This window comes from Zingiber officinale, chromosome 5B, assembly GCF_018446385.1.
Source record: "Zingiber officinale cultivar Zhangliang chromosome 5B, Zo_v1.1, whole genome shotgun sequence".
NCBI lineage: Eukaryota > Viridiplantae > Streptophyta > Magnoliopsida > Zingiberales > Zingiberaceae > Zingiber > Zingiber officinale.
This window is the reverse complement of record NC_055995.1, coordinates 125,378,094-125,395,900: the sequence shown is the minus strand read 5'-3', so window position 1 is coordinate 125,395,900 and position 17,807 is coordinate 125,378,094. Positions and strand designations below refer to the sequence as shown.

Here is a 17,807-nt window from a genome sequence, read left to right as displayed (position 1 = left end):
AGGATATAACAGGAATATGATATGTGTTTTTTGAGATTATGAAAATCATACGATTCAGTAAACTGCTGTAATAATTTTATTAAAATTGTTCAAAATATTGTTGAACTCGTTTTACTTTATTATGTAATAGATTTAACTAAAAGTTCTATAATATTGAATTAGAATTATTTTAAAAATAAAAATAGAATAAGAAATTCGTATAATATATATTTTTTTCACAGCAATTTGTTCTTTTACTAATAATGAGATAAAGAAGGTCATTTTAATTGTTGCCTTAAAAAATTAAAGAAAAAGGATTTTAAAAAATATAAAAAACCAAAAAAGCTAGGTTTGGAGGGAACCCGAACAGCGTAACGTAATTCATTCACGCGCCGAGGGAGCGCACGAGTCCCGGACGTTTTAAGCTCATACCGATTCACAGGACGACACCTTTCAGTAACACGAAGCCGCTTTCCTGACCCGCACATCGACTTCTTCGATAGGCGAAACACTTCGTTCCCCTACAGCAGATGGCGAAACCCTACGATTCGGGGACTTCCTCGGAGGGAACCGCCTCGAACGTCTCGATCGCCTCGGAGGATGAGGGCAGGAATGGAGAGGAGGCCAATCTCGACGAGGAGATCGACGAGGAAGAACTCGAGGCTGTCGCCAGAACGGCTAGCCCCGACGAAGATGAGGCTAAGGATGACAGCGGCGCTGAAGACGCCAAGGACGACGATGGTGATGAGTATGGCGAGGAAGTAAGTTCCGATCGCTAGTGCCGTTGAAATCTGATTGATACCACCGTCGTTGTTCGGTCGGGTTTCTATTTTCTGCGTTTAAGTACGTTTTATCGCGAAATCAGAATATGTCGTTTCTTTCCTGGGTTAATGCGCTCTCCTGCAGTTTACAATTAATGAGATAGGGTTGCGACAGCCTTACTCTTACATTGTTGTTTTACGAAATGAAATTTCTTCTCTGATAACTTTCTTAAGATTTAGGAGAGTGTACCATTGTTCCTAAACTTCAAGCTTCTAGAAAAAGATCCAGTTCATATATTTATGATCTGACGAGCCTGGACTGCATTCTAACACTTGGAATCTGAAAGATTAGTTTGACTAGGTTTTTGACTGGTGTAATCGTATATCTAGGTGTCTTTTGGCTCTTGCATTTATACAGAACTTGTTTTGTGTAGATAACGTTTTTTTTCTTTCTATCCTTTCACGACTTATCTTGCTTCATTAGAGCATAATCGCACCTCATTTATGTTGACATAAGCGATCTTGTTTTATCTCAAGGATGATGGAGTTTTTTTTTTTTTTTTTTTTTGGATCACATGGAGTGTTTACTCGACATTTTTTCAGGAAAAATTTGAAATTGGGAAGCGTGAAAGAGAAAGATTAAGAGAGATGCAGCGGATAAAAAAACAGAAGATTCAAGAGATACTTGATGAACAGAATGCTAATATTAATGCTGACATGGTAATTGTTCTTAAATAACTAATATAGTTAATGCATGCTAGCTATTCATTGATCTCTACTACATCTTAATATAGCATTGCTTGACTTTTGACCAACTCCATGGCATTATTCTCTTTCAAATTCCATGTAGTAGATATAGTATCACACTTGATGAAGTGTGAATGAGTGTTTCCTGAATTGTAAGCCTGACATTGTACCATGAATGAAATGAATGAATGTAGAAATGCTGATATCAATTTAAAAGGTTTACCAAAACTCTATTTGGAATATAACCATGTGTAGAAACCAATGAAGAAATTTGAAATGTGGTATGATTTTCAAGGTGATTGTAGTTCAGGTACCAAGTTATGGTTTGAAAAAAATCAGTTGCTGGTGATATATATATATTGTAAATGTGATTGCCATTGTTTTTCATAGTTTCTATCTTGCAATTATGTTTTAATGTCTCTGTGAAAAAATTGGAAAATGACGTTGTCTTTCAAAGTGATTGTAGGTAGGATACCAAGTTGAGTTTAGAAAAATAAGTTGTTGTTGATGTTGCTTTTTTTTTTTTTTTTGAAAATAAGATGCTATTATTTTCATAAACACAATCTTGCAATTTAATTTGAATGTCTCTATTACATGCTTAATTGCCAAAAGTTGACTGCATCATTTCTGGATTATTACCATTCATAGTTTCCATGATAGTGGTTTTTCCCTTTTATTTTGGAAAATAAGATGCTATTATTTTCATAAACACAATCTTGCAATTTAATTTGAATGTCTCTATTACATGCTTAATTGCCAAAAGTTGACTGCATCATTTCTGGATTATTACCATTCATAGTTTCCATGATAGTGGTTTTTCCCTTTTATGTTGGAAAATAAGATGCTATTATTTTCATAAACACAATCTTGCAATTTAATTTGAATGTCTCTATTACATGCTTAATTGCCAAAAGTTGACTGCATCATTTCTGGATTATTACCATTCATAGTTTCCATGATAGTGGTTTTTCCCTTTTATTTTGGAAAATAAGATGCTATTATTTTCATAAACACAATCTTGCAATTTAATTTGAATGTCTCTATTACATGCTTAATTGCCAAAAGTTGACTGCATCATTTCTGGATTATTACCATTCATAGTTTCCATGATAGTGTTTTCCCCCCTTTTTATTCATATGTATGGAAATAAATTTGACTTACTGCTGCTGATTCTATCTTTTTCAAAATCAACGTAAGCAACTTGACCACATGGAACATCATCCAAACATGCAAAAGAACCTTATCTATTTCCATACTGCAATGTATCAAAGCATCGTTTTACATTGTCTTTTATGGTAACTAAGAACTTGGAGATATTATCCAGAACAACAAGGGACAAGGGCGTTTGAAGTACTTGCTGCAACAGACTGAGATTTTTGCTCACTTTGCAAAGGGTGCTCAATCTACATCAGAAAAGAAGCCAAGAGGAAGGTAGGTTGCTAGTGTTATTGTCCATGGTTTTTATTTATGTGCTGAACCAAAATATTATGAAGTTTTGAAATTCTTAATGACAAGGTTGTGGAAGTGAAGTTGAAGGAACACATTCTTTCCTTGTTAACCAATTGGGTTCTCTTCCTTTTGCTATATTACATTGATGGGATTTGTATCATCTTCAATTACTTGCTATTCACACTACAATATAATTTTGATTTTTTTTTATTTGTATCAGTACTTGCATCTAGTTTTTTCTTCCTACCTTGTTTGCCTTGGATTGCTGATTTGGTTGATTCCATAGCTCCAATGTGGTTCATATTAGTTTTATTGCATTATTTTCTTGTTAAATTGTTGATTTAGACCCAAGCAATTTCAAGTTGGCTACTTTCTCTTGTTTAGCTACTGTTTACTTTCTTATAAGTTTGTTCTTGATTCTTCCAGTTTGTTGATTAGTGAAATAGTGGGTTACACTTTGTGCTAAATATTCTTGAAATTGATCATTTTGCATAGATTACAAGTTAATAGCTGTTGCTTGTTATTCTATTTGCTAAAGATTTCTTATATTGGACTTAATTCTAACCATACATTTTAAAATATATTGTCAAACTTCAGCCACAATCAAATCTTTATTGAGATCCGTACATTTGTTTATTCAAGTTTTCTTTTAACTTTTAATTCTAGTTCTCACAATATATATCTATACCACAAGAATATTTATCATTTCAGTCTTTATATGGACTGAACCATTTGGCATTTTTGTCAGATGGTTTTTGTTTATATTAGGCATTTTTTGTCTTCGTGTTTATAAATGCACAATCTTTTTTTTGTACATCTTGTTTACTAGGACTAAGAGCAGGTACATTTTCCTATCAATTAGTTTCTTAGTTTTTAACTGTTGTTTGAAACTTTCACAAACAGCTTTTGATTGTAACTTCTCTCATAATAATCTTAACTGAACTTACTTGTTTATTTCCCCTAATATTGGTGGGTAAAAAACTATGAACTTGCACAAACAATGCCTTGTGAATTTGTGATAATGCAGGCAGTCTTTTTCTCTCTTTTTCCAAAATTTTAGTTGTCCTATATCTAGTTTTTTTAAAGCTTTGGATGCCAATAAATAATTTTGATATGGCTGTGCTTATGTAGCTTTAGAGTGCTCATGGTTATTCCTAATGTAGTATTTCCATGAAATTTCTCAGTCTTGCTAGACTTATCATCATTGTCTCAAATCTTGTTACATAAGAGCTGATGTTTTGTTATTTACTGGCCTGAGCAATCACCGGCAGACCTACTTCCCAAATGGACTATCCAACTTATCTGATGATTATTTAATCCAAAAAGATCACACTGATTTTATACTTCTGTGATTCATAATGCAGAAACTAGATAAAATGAAAACATAACTATTTTGAAAGATGGCAACCCTGAAATCAAAATGCATTACCTAAACTAGATGCATGCCATAATGTGTATTTGTGATGAACAATATAGACAGTGCATGACATTTGTATAAAGCTGCTGATTCGACCCTTGAAAATGTATTAAGTTTTACTTGTGGAATTCCAATTCAATCCGATGCTAGTTTAACTTGTTATTCCATTTTGCTATTGACATTGGATTATCTAAAACCTTAAACTTTCTTCTAAGAACATCTCCAACCTTCATAATTCCAGTAAAAATTTGTAATTTGGTTTTCTATCTTTCAGGGGGCGCCATGCATCTAAAATAACTGAGGAAGAAGAAGATGAAGAATATCTTAAGGAGGAAGAAGATGCTCTTGCTGGTGCTGGAGGGACCCGTTTGGTCACACAGCCATCTTGTGAGATTTTAGTTCTGCTGGGAGATCCTTTTCTTATTAAGGCCTTGTTCTTTCATTCTTGTTATTCTTCGAGGCTACAAAAATAACTTTATTTGACAGGAAACATAACCTTTTTTTTCAAAACCTGGGTCGCTATTTTTCTTTCTTTGCTTTGCCCCTTATTTTTCTTTCTTTGCTTTTCAAGCCCGTAGATGGTTATTATTATTGACTGAGGGGTGGAGTGCTCAACTTGATCATTCAAAAAGACCAGCATTTAAGAGGAACCATGTTCTTGGTTGACGGGAAACCAATATGCCAGACATCATTTAGGTTGCTGCTGGTAAAACTTTTGTTCCACTAGCAGATTAATTAGTACAATATTGACAAGCCTTTTGTAGTAGTGTTGCGTCGACATAGTAAGACCTAGTATCTACAGAATTTGTCTTGTCTCGGCCAACAAAATTAGGAAAAATCAGGTGTAGATCTAGATGAGAAGAAAATATAGACACGTGGAGGAGATGAGCAGGAAGTGATGGCTAAAGTTGGAGAAAAGCAAGATCTATTAGCAAGGGGAGGGGTAGATTTGCACAAACAATTACAGGTTGTTTTTAAGCTATATTATTAAAATTGTTTGATTAATATTGTTTAACTTTTACTAGTTTGTAATATATAATTTAATATAAATATTTTACTATTATAAAATAACAATTTATGAATACTATATATAACCTTATAAGTTGTAAATTAATTATACAGGTTACTAATTAATATATTAAATTATTATAATATATTAATATTAATTAACTTTGTGGCATAGTTATTAAGGCGTAAGATGCCCAAAAGCACATAGGTGCCATGAGTGTTGTGGTACATGACATAAGGTTAGGCGCATGCCTTACCGAAGTAAGGCACTTTGGTATACATTTTTACTATTCAAACATATATAGAGAATTTTTGGCAAAATATTTTACTAACAAAACTATAGCTCATAAAATATTAAACAATAATATAAATATAAAATTCACTAGCAAATAACTATGTTATTCGCATAATTCAAATTTTAAAAAAAACTTCAAATAACTAAATCATCAAAATCTTCTTTATCTTTCTCAATCATATTGGTTTCCTTAGGACCGATTTCTTCCTCCTTTTCAACAAGGCGCACGCTTAAGGCGCACTTGCGCAAGAGGCTCGCTCAGTTGCATCTTGTGCCTAGGTGTAGCAAGGCGAGCGTCTTTAATAATTATGCTTTGTGGGTTATCATACTTTATTTTTTTTATAAGTTACTTATGTTGAGATATTAAAATTAAAATGATTTTTATTTTAAATTAATTTGCATATACATATATAATTTGATATTATATGATAAAATTGTGCTGAAATTTTATGTATATGATTATTGAATTGTGATATTCAAATTTTTGGAATTGAGCATGTCAAGTGAAAGGGTATAAATGTAGTGAAACCAACCTTGCATCATTTTGTCATGCTTTAGCCTGTCAATTCGTGTTGGTAAAATTATTTTATTCTGGCCAGGCAACGAAACTTAACATATAATAATTAGTTAAATGAGCCTCTACTTTTTAACTAATGGTTGCTTCCACTTTTTTTATCTCAAATAATTGAGTGAAATAAAAACTACTGTTTCGAGAAATTTGATGATTACCATAGTTGGTAAAATCAATCTAATATTGACAAGGATCATCCAAGTTGGATTAGTACCAATAATGGCCAATGCAATTATTTCTTAGAAATTGACATACAACTAAGATTCACAAGTTTGGAAATCATTGAAATTTGTCGTCATTCGTTAGGTTTGATGTCTTTTTCTATCTTTCTCTCGCTTACTACTTATCAAGTAACTTTATCATGGATCGAGAGAGGATATTGTGGTTTGAGTGAGAGTACAATACTTTCTCTCAATCAACAATGATTCTAGTGCTTCTTTTCCTTCAACTCTCCACTAAGAATCCTATACCTTTTCCATTTTTTATTTGTCACATGGTTTTTAATTTCATTGATGCTACCTATCTGATGGAATCTGTACCTTTGACTATCATATCACTGACTCAGATATTGATTTTGGCAACTATAATGATAACAGGATTTCCTCTTTAAATGGGTGTGAAGTGAAAAACAATGGAAAGAGAAATAATGTTTTACTTAATCGTGTCCTGTTTATGTGAGAACCTGTAATTGTACTCCAATTTTCTAGGCATTTGACTGTTTAAAGAATGAAATAATTATAAAAATAAGTCAAAGAGATACTAAGGATTCCTCAATGAAATATTGAAGTATATAACTCAACCTCATTTTCTTCTTTAGTTCTTCCTCCTCACCTTTACTATATCTCTGTCTTAGTGGCGAGAACACCAACTTTGTATGCACAGTTCCACATTCATCGACAACAAACATAAACTTGGACGATTGGGTGGGACGTAAGCAAAATAAAATATGCAAGGGTATGGAAGATGAGTTATAGTTGATACATATGACAATAATAACTATACATCACAGAAACTGATTAGGTCAAGTGATACAAATGGTAGGTGGCTTTGGCATATGAGAATTTATACTAAAAGATTAGGCAGGGTAATTAAATTCTTATAAAGGGCAACCCGGTGCACGAAGTTCCCGCCATGCAGGTCCCGGGGAAGGATCCAATGTACCCAGCCTTTCCCTGGCTTTTGCAAGAGGGTAATTAAATTCTTATCTAAATGGAAAAATATTAATTGAAATTAGGACATTACTAATCTTAGCTTGAATACTAGTGGTAGCATTGAAGGGAGAGAGAGAGATGGTTCTTTTGCTCGAGCATAAATTCTTCACTTTCTCACCATACAAGATTTGTAGTAAGATCAACAAAATAACCTTTTTTTTTGCATGTGATCTACCACTGTAAATATAATCTATATTAGAAAATAATATATATTAATTTTTTAATTACTTTATATTAGTAAAGGTAATGTTATTTATTAATATATTTTAAAATTATTGATTCTATATTTATTAAAATATGATTTAACGTTATCTAAAAGATATACATTTATTTAAACAAATATTTGATATTTCTAAAACAGTGTTATTTAATAGTAACGACATTAATATGATATTGTTAATGCAATAATACCAATAATATGAAATCACATGATCATACATACTTATACATATATAATTATATCCTTATTTTCATTTTTTATTGATTTATTTTTAATAATTTCAATCCTATATAGGAATCCCAGGCAAGGAATGATATAGAGCAAATGCATTCACTATGGTTGATGCCAGACTTTTGATGCGAGTGCTAAGTCTATGTTTATGGTTGACAAAATCTATATCCTTATATGGATTGGTATGGATAGTAAAACAAATCAATTATTGGCTGTATTGATATTCGATCTAATATTAGCTTAGTTGCGGCGGACTTAAACTCAATAATAGCATTTGAAGAACGTCCATTTCTGATATGGTAGATAGTTTATTGAATTCGTTATTTTACTGATTAGCGTCTAATGCAAATTTTGGTTTTTTATGTCTACCCATTGACTACTTCAGGTATACAGGGAAAAATGAGAGATTATCAGTTAGCTGGATTGAATTGGCTAATAAGATTGTATGAGAATGGAATTAATGGGATTCTAGCTGACGAAATGGTACTGCAAAAGGAAAGATTTTATTATGTTTAGTAAATTTTAATCTCAGTTTATATCCACTTATATATTCCTCTTATTTAGGGTCTTGGAAAGACATTGCAAACTATCTCTCTACTTGGCTATTTGCATGAATTTAGAGGAATTACTGGTCCTCACATGGTGGTAGCACCAAAATCTACTCTCGGCAACTGGATGAGGGAAATTCGCCGCTTCTGTCCAATTCTGCACCCTATAAAATTTCTTGGGGATCCTGAAGAAAGAGTCAGTCAATTGCTTGAACATTGTTCTCTGTTTTCTTCAAATATGTTTTTATTTCTAGCTGCAAGAAATTGTGTGGGTGTAGTTTCTAATTTGTTTGTGGTATTCGACAGAAACATATTCGTGAGAATCTGTTGGTGGCTGGGAAGTTTGATGTCTGCGTAACTAGTTTTGAAATGGCTATCAAAGAAAAGAATGCTTTAAGACGGTTTAGCTGGCGCTATGTGATCATTGATGAAGCTCATCGGATAAAGAATGAAAATTCTCTTCTTTCTAAAACAATGAGACTCTACAATACTAATTACCGCCTTCTTATCACCGGAACACCACTTCAGGTAACCAATTCATTTTTTGCTTGTATAGTGAGTGTGATTCCTTAAGGCTTGTTAGTCGTCATTATTAATATCATGATTGATCCATATTTATCCCAACTATTTGGGATTGACTACATTGATGCTAACAATCATTACTTTGTGCAGAACAACCTGCATGAGCTTTGGGCTCTTCTTAATTTTCTGCTTCCTGAGATATTTAGTTCTTCTGAAACTTTTGATGAATGGTTCCAAATATCTGGGGAAAACGATCAGCAGGAGGTTGTCCAACAGCTTCATAAGGTGTGCTTTCATTTCTCATCAATGACAAACTCAGATATGTAACTCCTGATACATGTATCAGTGAAAATTCAAATTTTGTCTTCATTTGTAGGTTCTTCGCCCGTTTCTTTTGAGAAGACTTAAATCTGATGTTGAAAAAGGTTTGCCTCCAAAAAAGGAAACTATACTCAAGGTAGGAATGTCCCAGATGCAAAAGCATTATTACCGTGCTCTGCTTCAAAAAGACTTGGAGGTCATTAATGCTGGAGGGGAGCGCAAGCGTCTTCTGAACATTGCTATGCAACTGCGCAAATGCTGCAATCATCCATATCTGTTCCAAGGTGCAGAGCCTGGACCACCTTATACAACTGGAGAACATCTTATCACAAATGCAGGTAAGTCCAAAATCCAAATCCTGTGAGATACTACTGCGAAATTCTTTGCTTTCTGAACATATACTTGCTTTTGCAGGAAAAATGGTTCTGTTAGATAAGCTGTTGCCTAAACTAAAGGAGCGGGATTCCAGGGTTCTAATATTTTCACAGGTCTATATCGTTTTTAGTCCGTCAACTTTTGTGAGGTGTCTTTGATATTGCTACTACATGCGAAGTCTGCTATTCTCACTTTTAACCTACTAGAAACTCGATGCAGAAACTTGATATTTCTAATCATTATTGTTTTCATATCCTGTTCATCATAATTTAGCTGTGTTTGTCCCAATTTGTTTCACATTGCTGCCCTGTACTGCTTACAGTCAAAAATAAAATATTAGTGTTTTATTAATCTAATACCTGTATGTGTTGTAATTTAGATGACTAGACTATTGGACATATTGGAAGATTATTTGCTATATCGTGGGTACCAATATTGCCGAATTGATGGGAATACTGGGGGAGATGAGCGGGATGCTTCAATTGAAGCCTTTAATCAACCTGGAAGCCAAAAATTTATTTTCTTGCTTTCTACAAGAGCTGGTGGACTGGGAATTAATCTAGCTACTGCAGACGTTGTCATTCTCTATGACAGTGACTGGTATTCCTCTATGCATATATTGTTTGCTATATTTGTGCTCCCTCAAATGCTAAATTATTATGGATATGCCATTACTAGGAATCCGCAAGTTGATTTACAAGCACAGGATCGTGCTCATAGAATTGGCCAAAAGAAAGAAGTTCAAGTGTTCCGTTTCTGTACCGAGGTACAATAATGCTTGTGCTTAGATGTTTCAATTTAATCTAATTATTTCAGAATTATTTGACATGTCTATAATGCAGTATGCTATTGAGGAGAAAGTGATAGAAAGGGCATACAAAAAGCTTGCACTTGATGCCTTAGTTATTCAACAAGGAAGATTAGCAGAACAGAAAAGTAAGTTTCCTTCGAGGAGCTTACTGCCTGCTGTTCAAGCAATCCGTCCAGTATCCATTTCTTTTGTTTCTAATCTATAAGCTTCCTTGAAGCAGCTGTTAACAAAGATGAGCTTCTACAAATGGTTAGATTTGGTGCTGAAATGGTCTTTAGCTCCAAGGACAGCACAATTACTGATGAGGACATTGATCGTATCATAGCTAAAGGAGAAGAGATGACTGCAGAACTTGATGTAAAAATGAAAAAGTTTACAGAGGATGCCATAAAGTTTAAGATGGATGACAGTATGTTTATTCCTTCCTGATAGCAATTCTTGGATACTTTCCTTGCATGGCTTACATAATTTTTTTTCTTCACAGCTGCTGACTTGTATGATTTTGGCGATGAGAAGGTATATGTGAACTATGAAGTATTATATTTTTTGTCAGGCATATTCTTATTACATAGTACCTAGCTTCATTTTTATTGTTCATTGACTTGTTAATGGTATGCAATACATTTCATTTCCCTTTAATCAAGTTTCATTTCCTTTTCTTTGATTTTGAAGGACGATAACAAGGTTGACTTTAAAAAAATAGTTGCTGATAACTGGGTTGAACCACCCAGGAGGGAAAGAAAACGCAAGTAAGATGAAATATCGGTTGCAATTATGCATAGTGGTAGGAACTCATTGTGCTAATACACTATATTGGTATTCAGTTATTCTGATGCTGATTATTTCAAGCAAACAATGCGACAAGGTGCTTCTGCAAAATCTAAAGAGCCACGGATTCCTCGTATGCCTCAATTGTAAGTGATTATCTGATCTTAAGTGATCTTTTATGTATATGGATGTTATCTAATTTTTTTTTGTAACATTTCAGACATGATTTTCAGTTTTTCAACACTCAGAGGTTAAGTGAGTTGTATGAGAAAGAAGTACGATATCTCATGGTATGTTGCTCTCTTGTTTTTTTCTCTATGCCAAATCATAGTTATAGTTGTCAATAAGTTTAAAGGTTAGCGCCCTTCCTTTTGGTATCAGAAATGTGATAGAGTCATTTCTTTCTTGCATGTGTTTTTTTTATAAATATACATTTTTTGTGTATATGTGTTAATAACAAGGTTATTTATGCTTTTTTGCTGTTGTTTCCATCTAATTTCAGCAATCTCATCAAAAAAATCAGCTAAAAGATACTATAGGTGAAGAGGAGGAAGCTGAAGGTATTATAATTAATTTGTGCATGTATGTATCTTAATGGATTGATCAGCTAAAATTGGTCATGTCATGTGGTGAAACAGATTTGGAAGATCCATTGACTGCAGAGGAACAAGCAGAGAAGGAGCAACTTCTTGAAGAGGTGAGTTCATTCGCCAATATTTATGCAGATAGTGCCCGTCTTATGTTCTTATTGTAGGGGTTTTCAACGTGGACACGGAAAGACTTCAATACTTTCACTCGAGCGTGTGAGAAGTATGGGCGCAATGACATTAGGAATATAGCGTCAGAGGTGGAGGGGAAAACAGAAGAAGAGGTTGAAAGATATGTCACTGTCTTCAGACAGAGATACAAAGAATTAAATGGTACTTTGTTTTTAATGCACATTCAGTGGGTTATCTTTGGCTTGTGACAATAGGTTTGAGCCCCTCTAATTTTATCGAATGTTCAGACTATGACCGTATCATCAAGAACATAGAGAGGGGTGAGGCCAGAATCTCACGAAAAGAAGAGATAATGAGAGCAATCGGCAAGAAGTTGGACCGCTATAAGAACCCATGGTTGGAACTAAAGATTCAATATGGTCAGAATAAAGGAAAATTGTATAATGAAGAATGTGATCGTTTCATGGTATTAAGCTCTCTTCACTTTTTGATTGAACCTTCCATGTTCACATTTTAACTCTGTTATTGTTTCAGCTGTGCATGGTGCACAAACTTGGTTATGGCAACTGGGATGAGCTCAAGGCAGCATTTCGCACCTCACCTTTGTTTCGATTTGATTGGTTTGTCAAGTCCCGGACAACTCAGGAACTTGCTAGACGCTGTGATACCCTTATCCGGCTCGTGGAGAAAGAAAACCAAGAATACGACGAGAGGGAAAGACAGGCACGGAAGGACAAAAAACATTCTAGGGTACAACTCATCTTATACTTCTGTGTCTTAACTTCGTCGATCATGCAGTTGCTTTGGTATAATAATTGCTTTTATTTCAATGCTTTTTCCAGACACCAACAAAGCGGTTATCAAAGGGACAGGCTAACGAGACTCCTGCCTTGACTTCCTTTAAAAAGAGAAAACAATCATCCATGGACGACTACATGGGCTCGGTAGGCCCCAAATCTATACAAATTGCTGCATATGATTGTTAGCAAACAAGTAATATCTTACTAACAATTATTTTTGCCATTTGATGTTGTTAAGGGGAGGCGGCGGCGATGAGACGGTACAAATCTTATTTTGGAGCATGATATAGATGTGAACATTTTGCCACCTTAAACCATATTATCCCTTTGAAAAAAAAAATTATGTTATTTGTATTTTGGTACTTTCATTCTATCACTGATGGGGCAAGAATTCTATTTTATTTTGTAATTGAGTGTGGTAGAACACATCTGTTTAAAAAAGAAAATGTCAAAAAAAAGAAGGATAATTAGAATCATAACAAGAAACTGATGGTATTTGAGACTGAGCATTTGGGAAGCCGAATGATGCCCTTCATTTACAATAACAGATATTAATTGCAAATATATTGTAAAACTTATTTGATAGTACAAGAAATGTGATGGTCGATTGTATATGTCAAGATTGTTGATTGTTTAGATGTATTGCATTTTATTTATTTATTATTTTAACTAGCGTTAGGTATCCAATTTTTCATATCGATTAATCTTGGAGATGACATGTTTGGTCTTATGAAAGTTTCGGCTAATCTTGTAGTACTCTATAGTCTAATGGCTCAATATTTTAGGTTTGTCATTTTACCTTACGAAAATATTCTACATGGAGTCGTAATTGAGAATTGAACTGAGGATAATTTGGGAGACTGCATCAGCATTTTGCTGCTGCACCGTAGCCCTTCAAAGGTTAAAAAAAAAAACTGGAAAAAACACCCAAGAATTCTCATGAGGAAAGTTGATCGTGTCGAGAATAAGTTTGATAATTAAATTTGATTAAGAGCCTCCATAATTCATTCCCATTATAATATCTATCACTTTATCATAAAATATGAAGTTCTTTGTCATATATTTATTATAATAATATATTTTTTTACTCATTTATTTTAATATTAACATTTATTATTTAAGGATATTACTGTATATTCAATTATCTTAAAATTATATTATATTGAATAAATATATTTTAAAATATTAAAATTATTATTATTATTTTTAATAATAGCCGTTAATTAACCGTTGTAAATTTTTTATTTTTTAAAATTTAATTCTAATTAAATAAAAAATAAATTATAAATAAATAAAATAATATAAAATACAAGTCCAAACTATTGGAAAAACATAGGTAAAAAATTAAATCATTATCGTTTTAAAAAAATAAATAATATTATTATTAAAAAATACACTCATTATTTATTATTTATTCATTTTATTCCATTTTTATTTTTTATTTTTATAATTTTTTTAATAAATAAAATTAAAAAAATACACTCATGGGTGAGTCAAGATTATCTATGAACATGTTCATGTGAAGAGAGTCTCACGGGGTTATCCGGAGTGGTTAGTGCGTAGAAGATTGTCCAATGAAATTATGAGTTCGAATCACGGGGTAGTCAGGGCGTAAATCTCTAGTCCCCATGTCCCTCTTCCCACTGCGCACTAACTTCTCCGATTATCGTGGTTATCCTCCCTCATGATGACCTTGGGCAAGATACAACGAAGGTACTGGGAGACGAGTATTATCGCCTTTTGCCTAATGTTCATGTGAAGATATGTTATAACACTCCATATTAATTATAACACTAATGAAAGTCTTATAATACTTCATTAATAGAGCAATGTGGATGTTCTCAGTTGGATTAAATTTCTATCTCTATTGCCAATAAGAAAAAAATTAAAAATTTGAAAATCTATAAAATAAAAAAAATCGAAAAGACTGCCACTAACGATATTTTATCTTGACAATTTAATTGCCTTGATCATGTAAGAATTCCTAAAGGGTTAATTTAATATTAATAAATCTACCTCCTATATTGTTGGATAACTTGAAGTAGAGATCCTCTAATCCGTAAATTATGGATCAGGAGATGATCCATTGATGAGGACCCTTAATTTGGATGGACCTCATCTATTTAAAAATAGGATTCATCCAAATCAAAAATCCTCATAAAATAGATCATCTCCTAATCCATAATTTACGAACTAGAGGATCTACTCTTGACAATTTGACCCTATACTTTGGGTTATAAAATTTATTCTCATTTGTATTAAATATTTATATATAATAAGAATATTAAATGTGCAATGCATGTTTGACCATTCATTTTAGCTATTTAAATAAATATATATTTTAAAATTTATTTAAAGGTAATATACTAATAAATCGTCGAGACTTGCCCTAGTAAAAAGTAACACATTTAGATATGAGTTTTGATGCACTCAAAGAAAAATCTTAAGAAAAATTCTTAGGACGCATTTGATTCGGGGTTATCGTTGATAACCTTAGTTAGTTATCAACGATAGCCTTGTTTGATATAAGTAATTGGTGATTCCTGGTGATGCAACATTCCCGCCACATCAGCAATTAGGGAATAAAACCATGAATCATAAAACCTTGGAAATCTTAGGTTTTCTACTATTCCTGGGTTATCAATATTTTTTTTCCAAAATTACCCTTCGAATCTTCCCCAACATTCTCTCAGAGCTCAACGCCCCTTTGCCTCTTCCCCAACAGCCGGCGCTGCCTGCTGCCTCGCTCCGCCACCAGTTCGACCTTTCCCCCGCTGGCACAGAGCAATACAGCATCGACACAGTTGACCACTACAGCCCGGCCAATGTTTACGAGTTTAAGCTAAAATCTTCTACTGCCTCCCTGAGAGATCGGAAGAGATTAAAAGTCTGCAGCGCATTTCCATCGTCGTCGACCACCACGGATGTGGCAGCACAGCAAGTGGTCGTCGTGGACTCTCAGGAGGCCGATATCCGACTGGTACACGCTCTGATGGCGTGTGCAGAGGCGGTGCAAAAGGAGAACTTGAAGGCGGCGGGCGCCATCGTGAAGCAGATATTCGTCCTCGCCGCATCGCAAGGCGGCGCGATGCGCAAGGTCGCTGGATACTTCACGGAGGCCCTTGCCCATCAGATCTACCGACCGCAGTCCCCTCGTGGCGTTAGCTGCTCGAGTACTCATGAATCCACCGCCTTCGATGACATGCTTCACCAGCACTTCTACGAGAGTTGTCCCTACCTCAAGTTCGGCCATTTCACAGCTAACCAGGCGATTCTGGAAGCCTTTGTCGGTTGCCGCCGCGTCCATGTTGTTGATTTTGGGATGCGGCAAGGACTACAGTGGCCGGCTCTCCTCCAAGCGCTCGCTCTCCGCCCCGGAGGTCCGCCGTCGTTTCGCCTCATTGGAATCGACCCGCCAGAGCCCGACAACTCGGACTCTCTACAGGAGGTAGGCTGGAAGCTCGCCAGCTTGCTGAGACCATCCGCGTCGAGATCGGAAAAGGAAGAAGAATACTGAGAAGAGGAAATGGAAACATTAGATTTTATACTAATTAAATTATTAATTTAATTTAATTTATTCTACAAAATTAATCATATAATTAAACAAGGGGTAATATAGTAAATGTCAAGTTAGATTATACCATTACCTAGTTGAACCAAACGAGATTAAGATTATATTTTATTCTCCCATAACTTTGGTTATATGATTACTTGGTAATCACATAACCAAGGTTATATATGATAACTTGAACCAAACACGCCCTTAAGGATAGACACATAAATGATAGGATCCACCATTTCACTTTTTGTGGGTCCCATCATTTATGTGTCTATCCTTAAGAGTTTTCCTTGAAATTTTTCCTTAAGAAGAAAAACCTAGAGTTACCACATCAAGGATCAATAATTAAAGGGCTATGAGAAGAAAATTCTAAAGCCTCCCTTGTTAAGGGGTCATATTCCTTATGTTGACCAAGTTCTCCTTGTACAAGTGACCCAGTCTCCATATTGACTAGGTTAAAGACTCGTTATAATTTAACAACAACAACAATAATCAAGTTTTATCTCACTAAGTAGGGTCGGCTATATAGATCATTTTACACCATTGAGTTCTATCTCCTACTATATCATCATCTATATTTAATTAATTTTATCTTGTTTTATTATTACTAATTAAGTATTTTTTGGTTTTCCTCTTTCTCGTTTGATATTTGTGTTTGTCATAGTTTCACATCGCCTAACTGGAGCATTTATTGGTCATCTAAATACATGCCCGTACCATTTTAAACGTGTTTCTCGGAGTTTTCCATTAATAGATGCAACTTCGACTTTTTCTTTAATGCTCTTGTTTCTTATTTTGTCCATTCTCGTATATTCACACATCCACCTTAACATATCATCTCTGCAACTCTCATCTTCTGCTCATATGCTCGAGTTGTAGCCCAACATTCAGCTCCATATAACATAGCAGGTCTAACCGTAGTTTTATAAAATTTTCTTTTAAGTTTTAAAGGTACTATATAGTCATATAAAACACCCGACACTCTCTTCAATTTCAACCATCATGTTTTTATTCTATGTAAGATGCTTCTTTCAATCCCTCCATCATTTTGCAAAAATGATCTAAATATCTAAAGCTTTCGGTTTCAAGCAACTTGTCATCTCGTATCTTAACAATATTGTCTCACTATGTCTAATATTGTTAAACTTAAATTTCATATATTTTATCTTTATTTTACTATGCATATATTCCCGCCAAGATTTTAGTTTAACATTTACTCCTTCATGTGTTTCATCCACTAAAATAATATCATCTGCAAACAACATGCACCACAGTACTGTTAGGATCTTGGATGGCTAGAGGGGGGTGAATAGCCTCTTCAAAAGCTAAAACTTAAAGATAAAACTCACACGAGTGGTTAGCGCAGCGGAAAACAAGTTAAGAACAGAATAAGAATAAGAGAAGAAACAAAGCAAACCACAGTGACTCAAGTGTTTACGAGGTTCGGGGATAACTTGCCCCTACTCCTCGGTGTCCGTAAGGTGGACAAGCCGAT

General features: G+C 34.2%; 2 protein-coding genes across 2 annotated transcripts; both read left to right on the top strand.

Annotated features, from left to right (window-relative positions):
* The first annotated feature begins 407 nt into the window (after positions 1-407).
* On the top strand, positions 408-13,361 carry LOC121985813 (ISWI chromatin-remodeling complex ATPase CHR11-like). Its single transcript, XM_042539472.1, has 25 exons — positions 408-740; positions 1,344-1,460; positions 2,812-2,918; positions 4,628-4,740; positions 8,275-8,372; positions 8,454-8,633; positions 8,744-8,965; positions 9,110-9,244; positions 9,336-9,618; positions 9,695-9,768; positions 10,035-10,255; positions 10,334-10,421; positions 10,498-10,591; positions 10,687-10,875; positions 10,951-10,982; positions 11,139-11,215; positions 11,291-11,380; positions 11,455-11,524; positions 11,737-11,794; positions 11,873-11,931; positions 11,989-12,154; positions 12,241-12,419; positions 12,488-12,703; positions 12,796-12,897; positions 12,992-13,361. Exons 1-25 carry the CDS (start codon positions 510-512, stop codon positions 13,007-13,009), a joined length of 3,219 nt encoding a protein of 1,072 aa, XP_042395406.1. The 5' UTR covers positions 408-509; the 3' UTR covers positions 13,010-13,361.
* A 1,982-nt stretch (positions 13,362-15,343) lies between these two features.
* On the top strand, positions 15,344-16,270 carry LOC121987018 (DELLA protein DWARF8-like). Its single transcript, XM_042540932.1, has one exon. The coding sequence runs from the start codon at positions 15,344-15,346 to the stop codon at positions 16,268-16,270; it is 927 nt and encodes a 308-aa protein (XP_042396866.1).
* The last annotated feature ends 1,537 nt before the right edge of the window (positions 16,271-17,807 follow it).

Bases quoted from the DNA above. Each gene is read 5' to 3' on its own strand.
- LOC121985813 (XM_042539472.1), top strand. From the start codon at position 510: ATGGCGAAACCCTACGATTCGGGGACTTCCTCGGAGGGAACCGCCTCG. The intron at 9,769-10,034 runs GTCTATATCGTT...GTTGTAATTTAG, and splicing joins GGGTTCTAATATTTTCACAG to ATGACTAGACTATTGGACAT. The intron at 10,983-11,138 runs GTATATGTGAAC...TTGATTTTGAAG, and splicing joins ATGATTTTGGCGATGAGAAG to GACGATAACAAGGTTGACTT.
- LOC121987018 (XM_042540932.1), top strand. From the start codon at position 15,344: ATGAATCATAAAACCTTGGAAATCTTAGGTTTTCTACTATTCCTGGGT.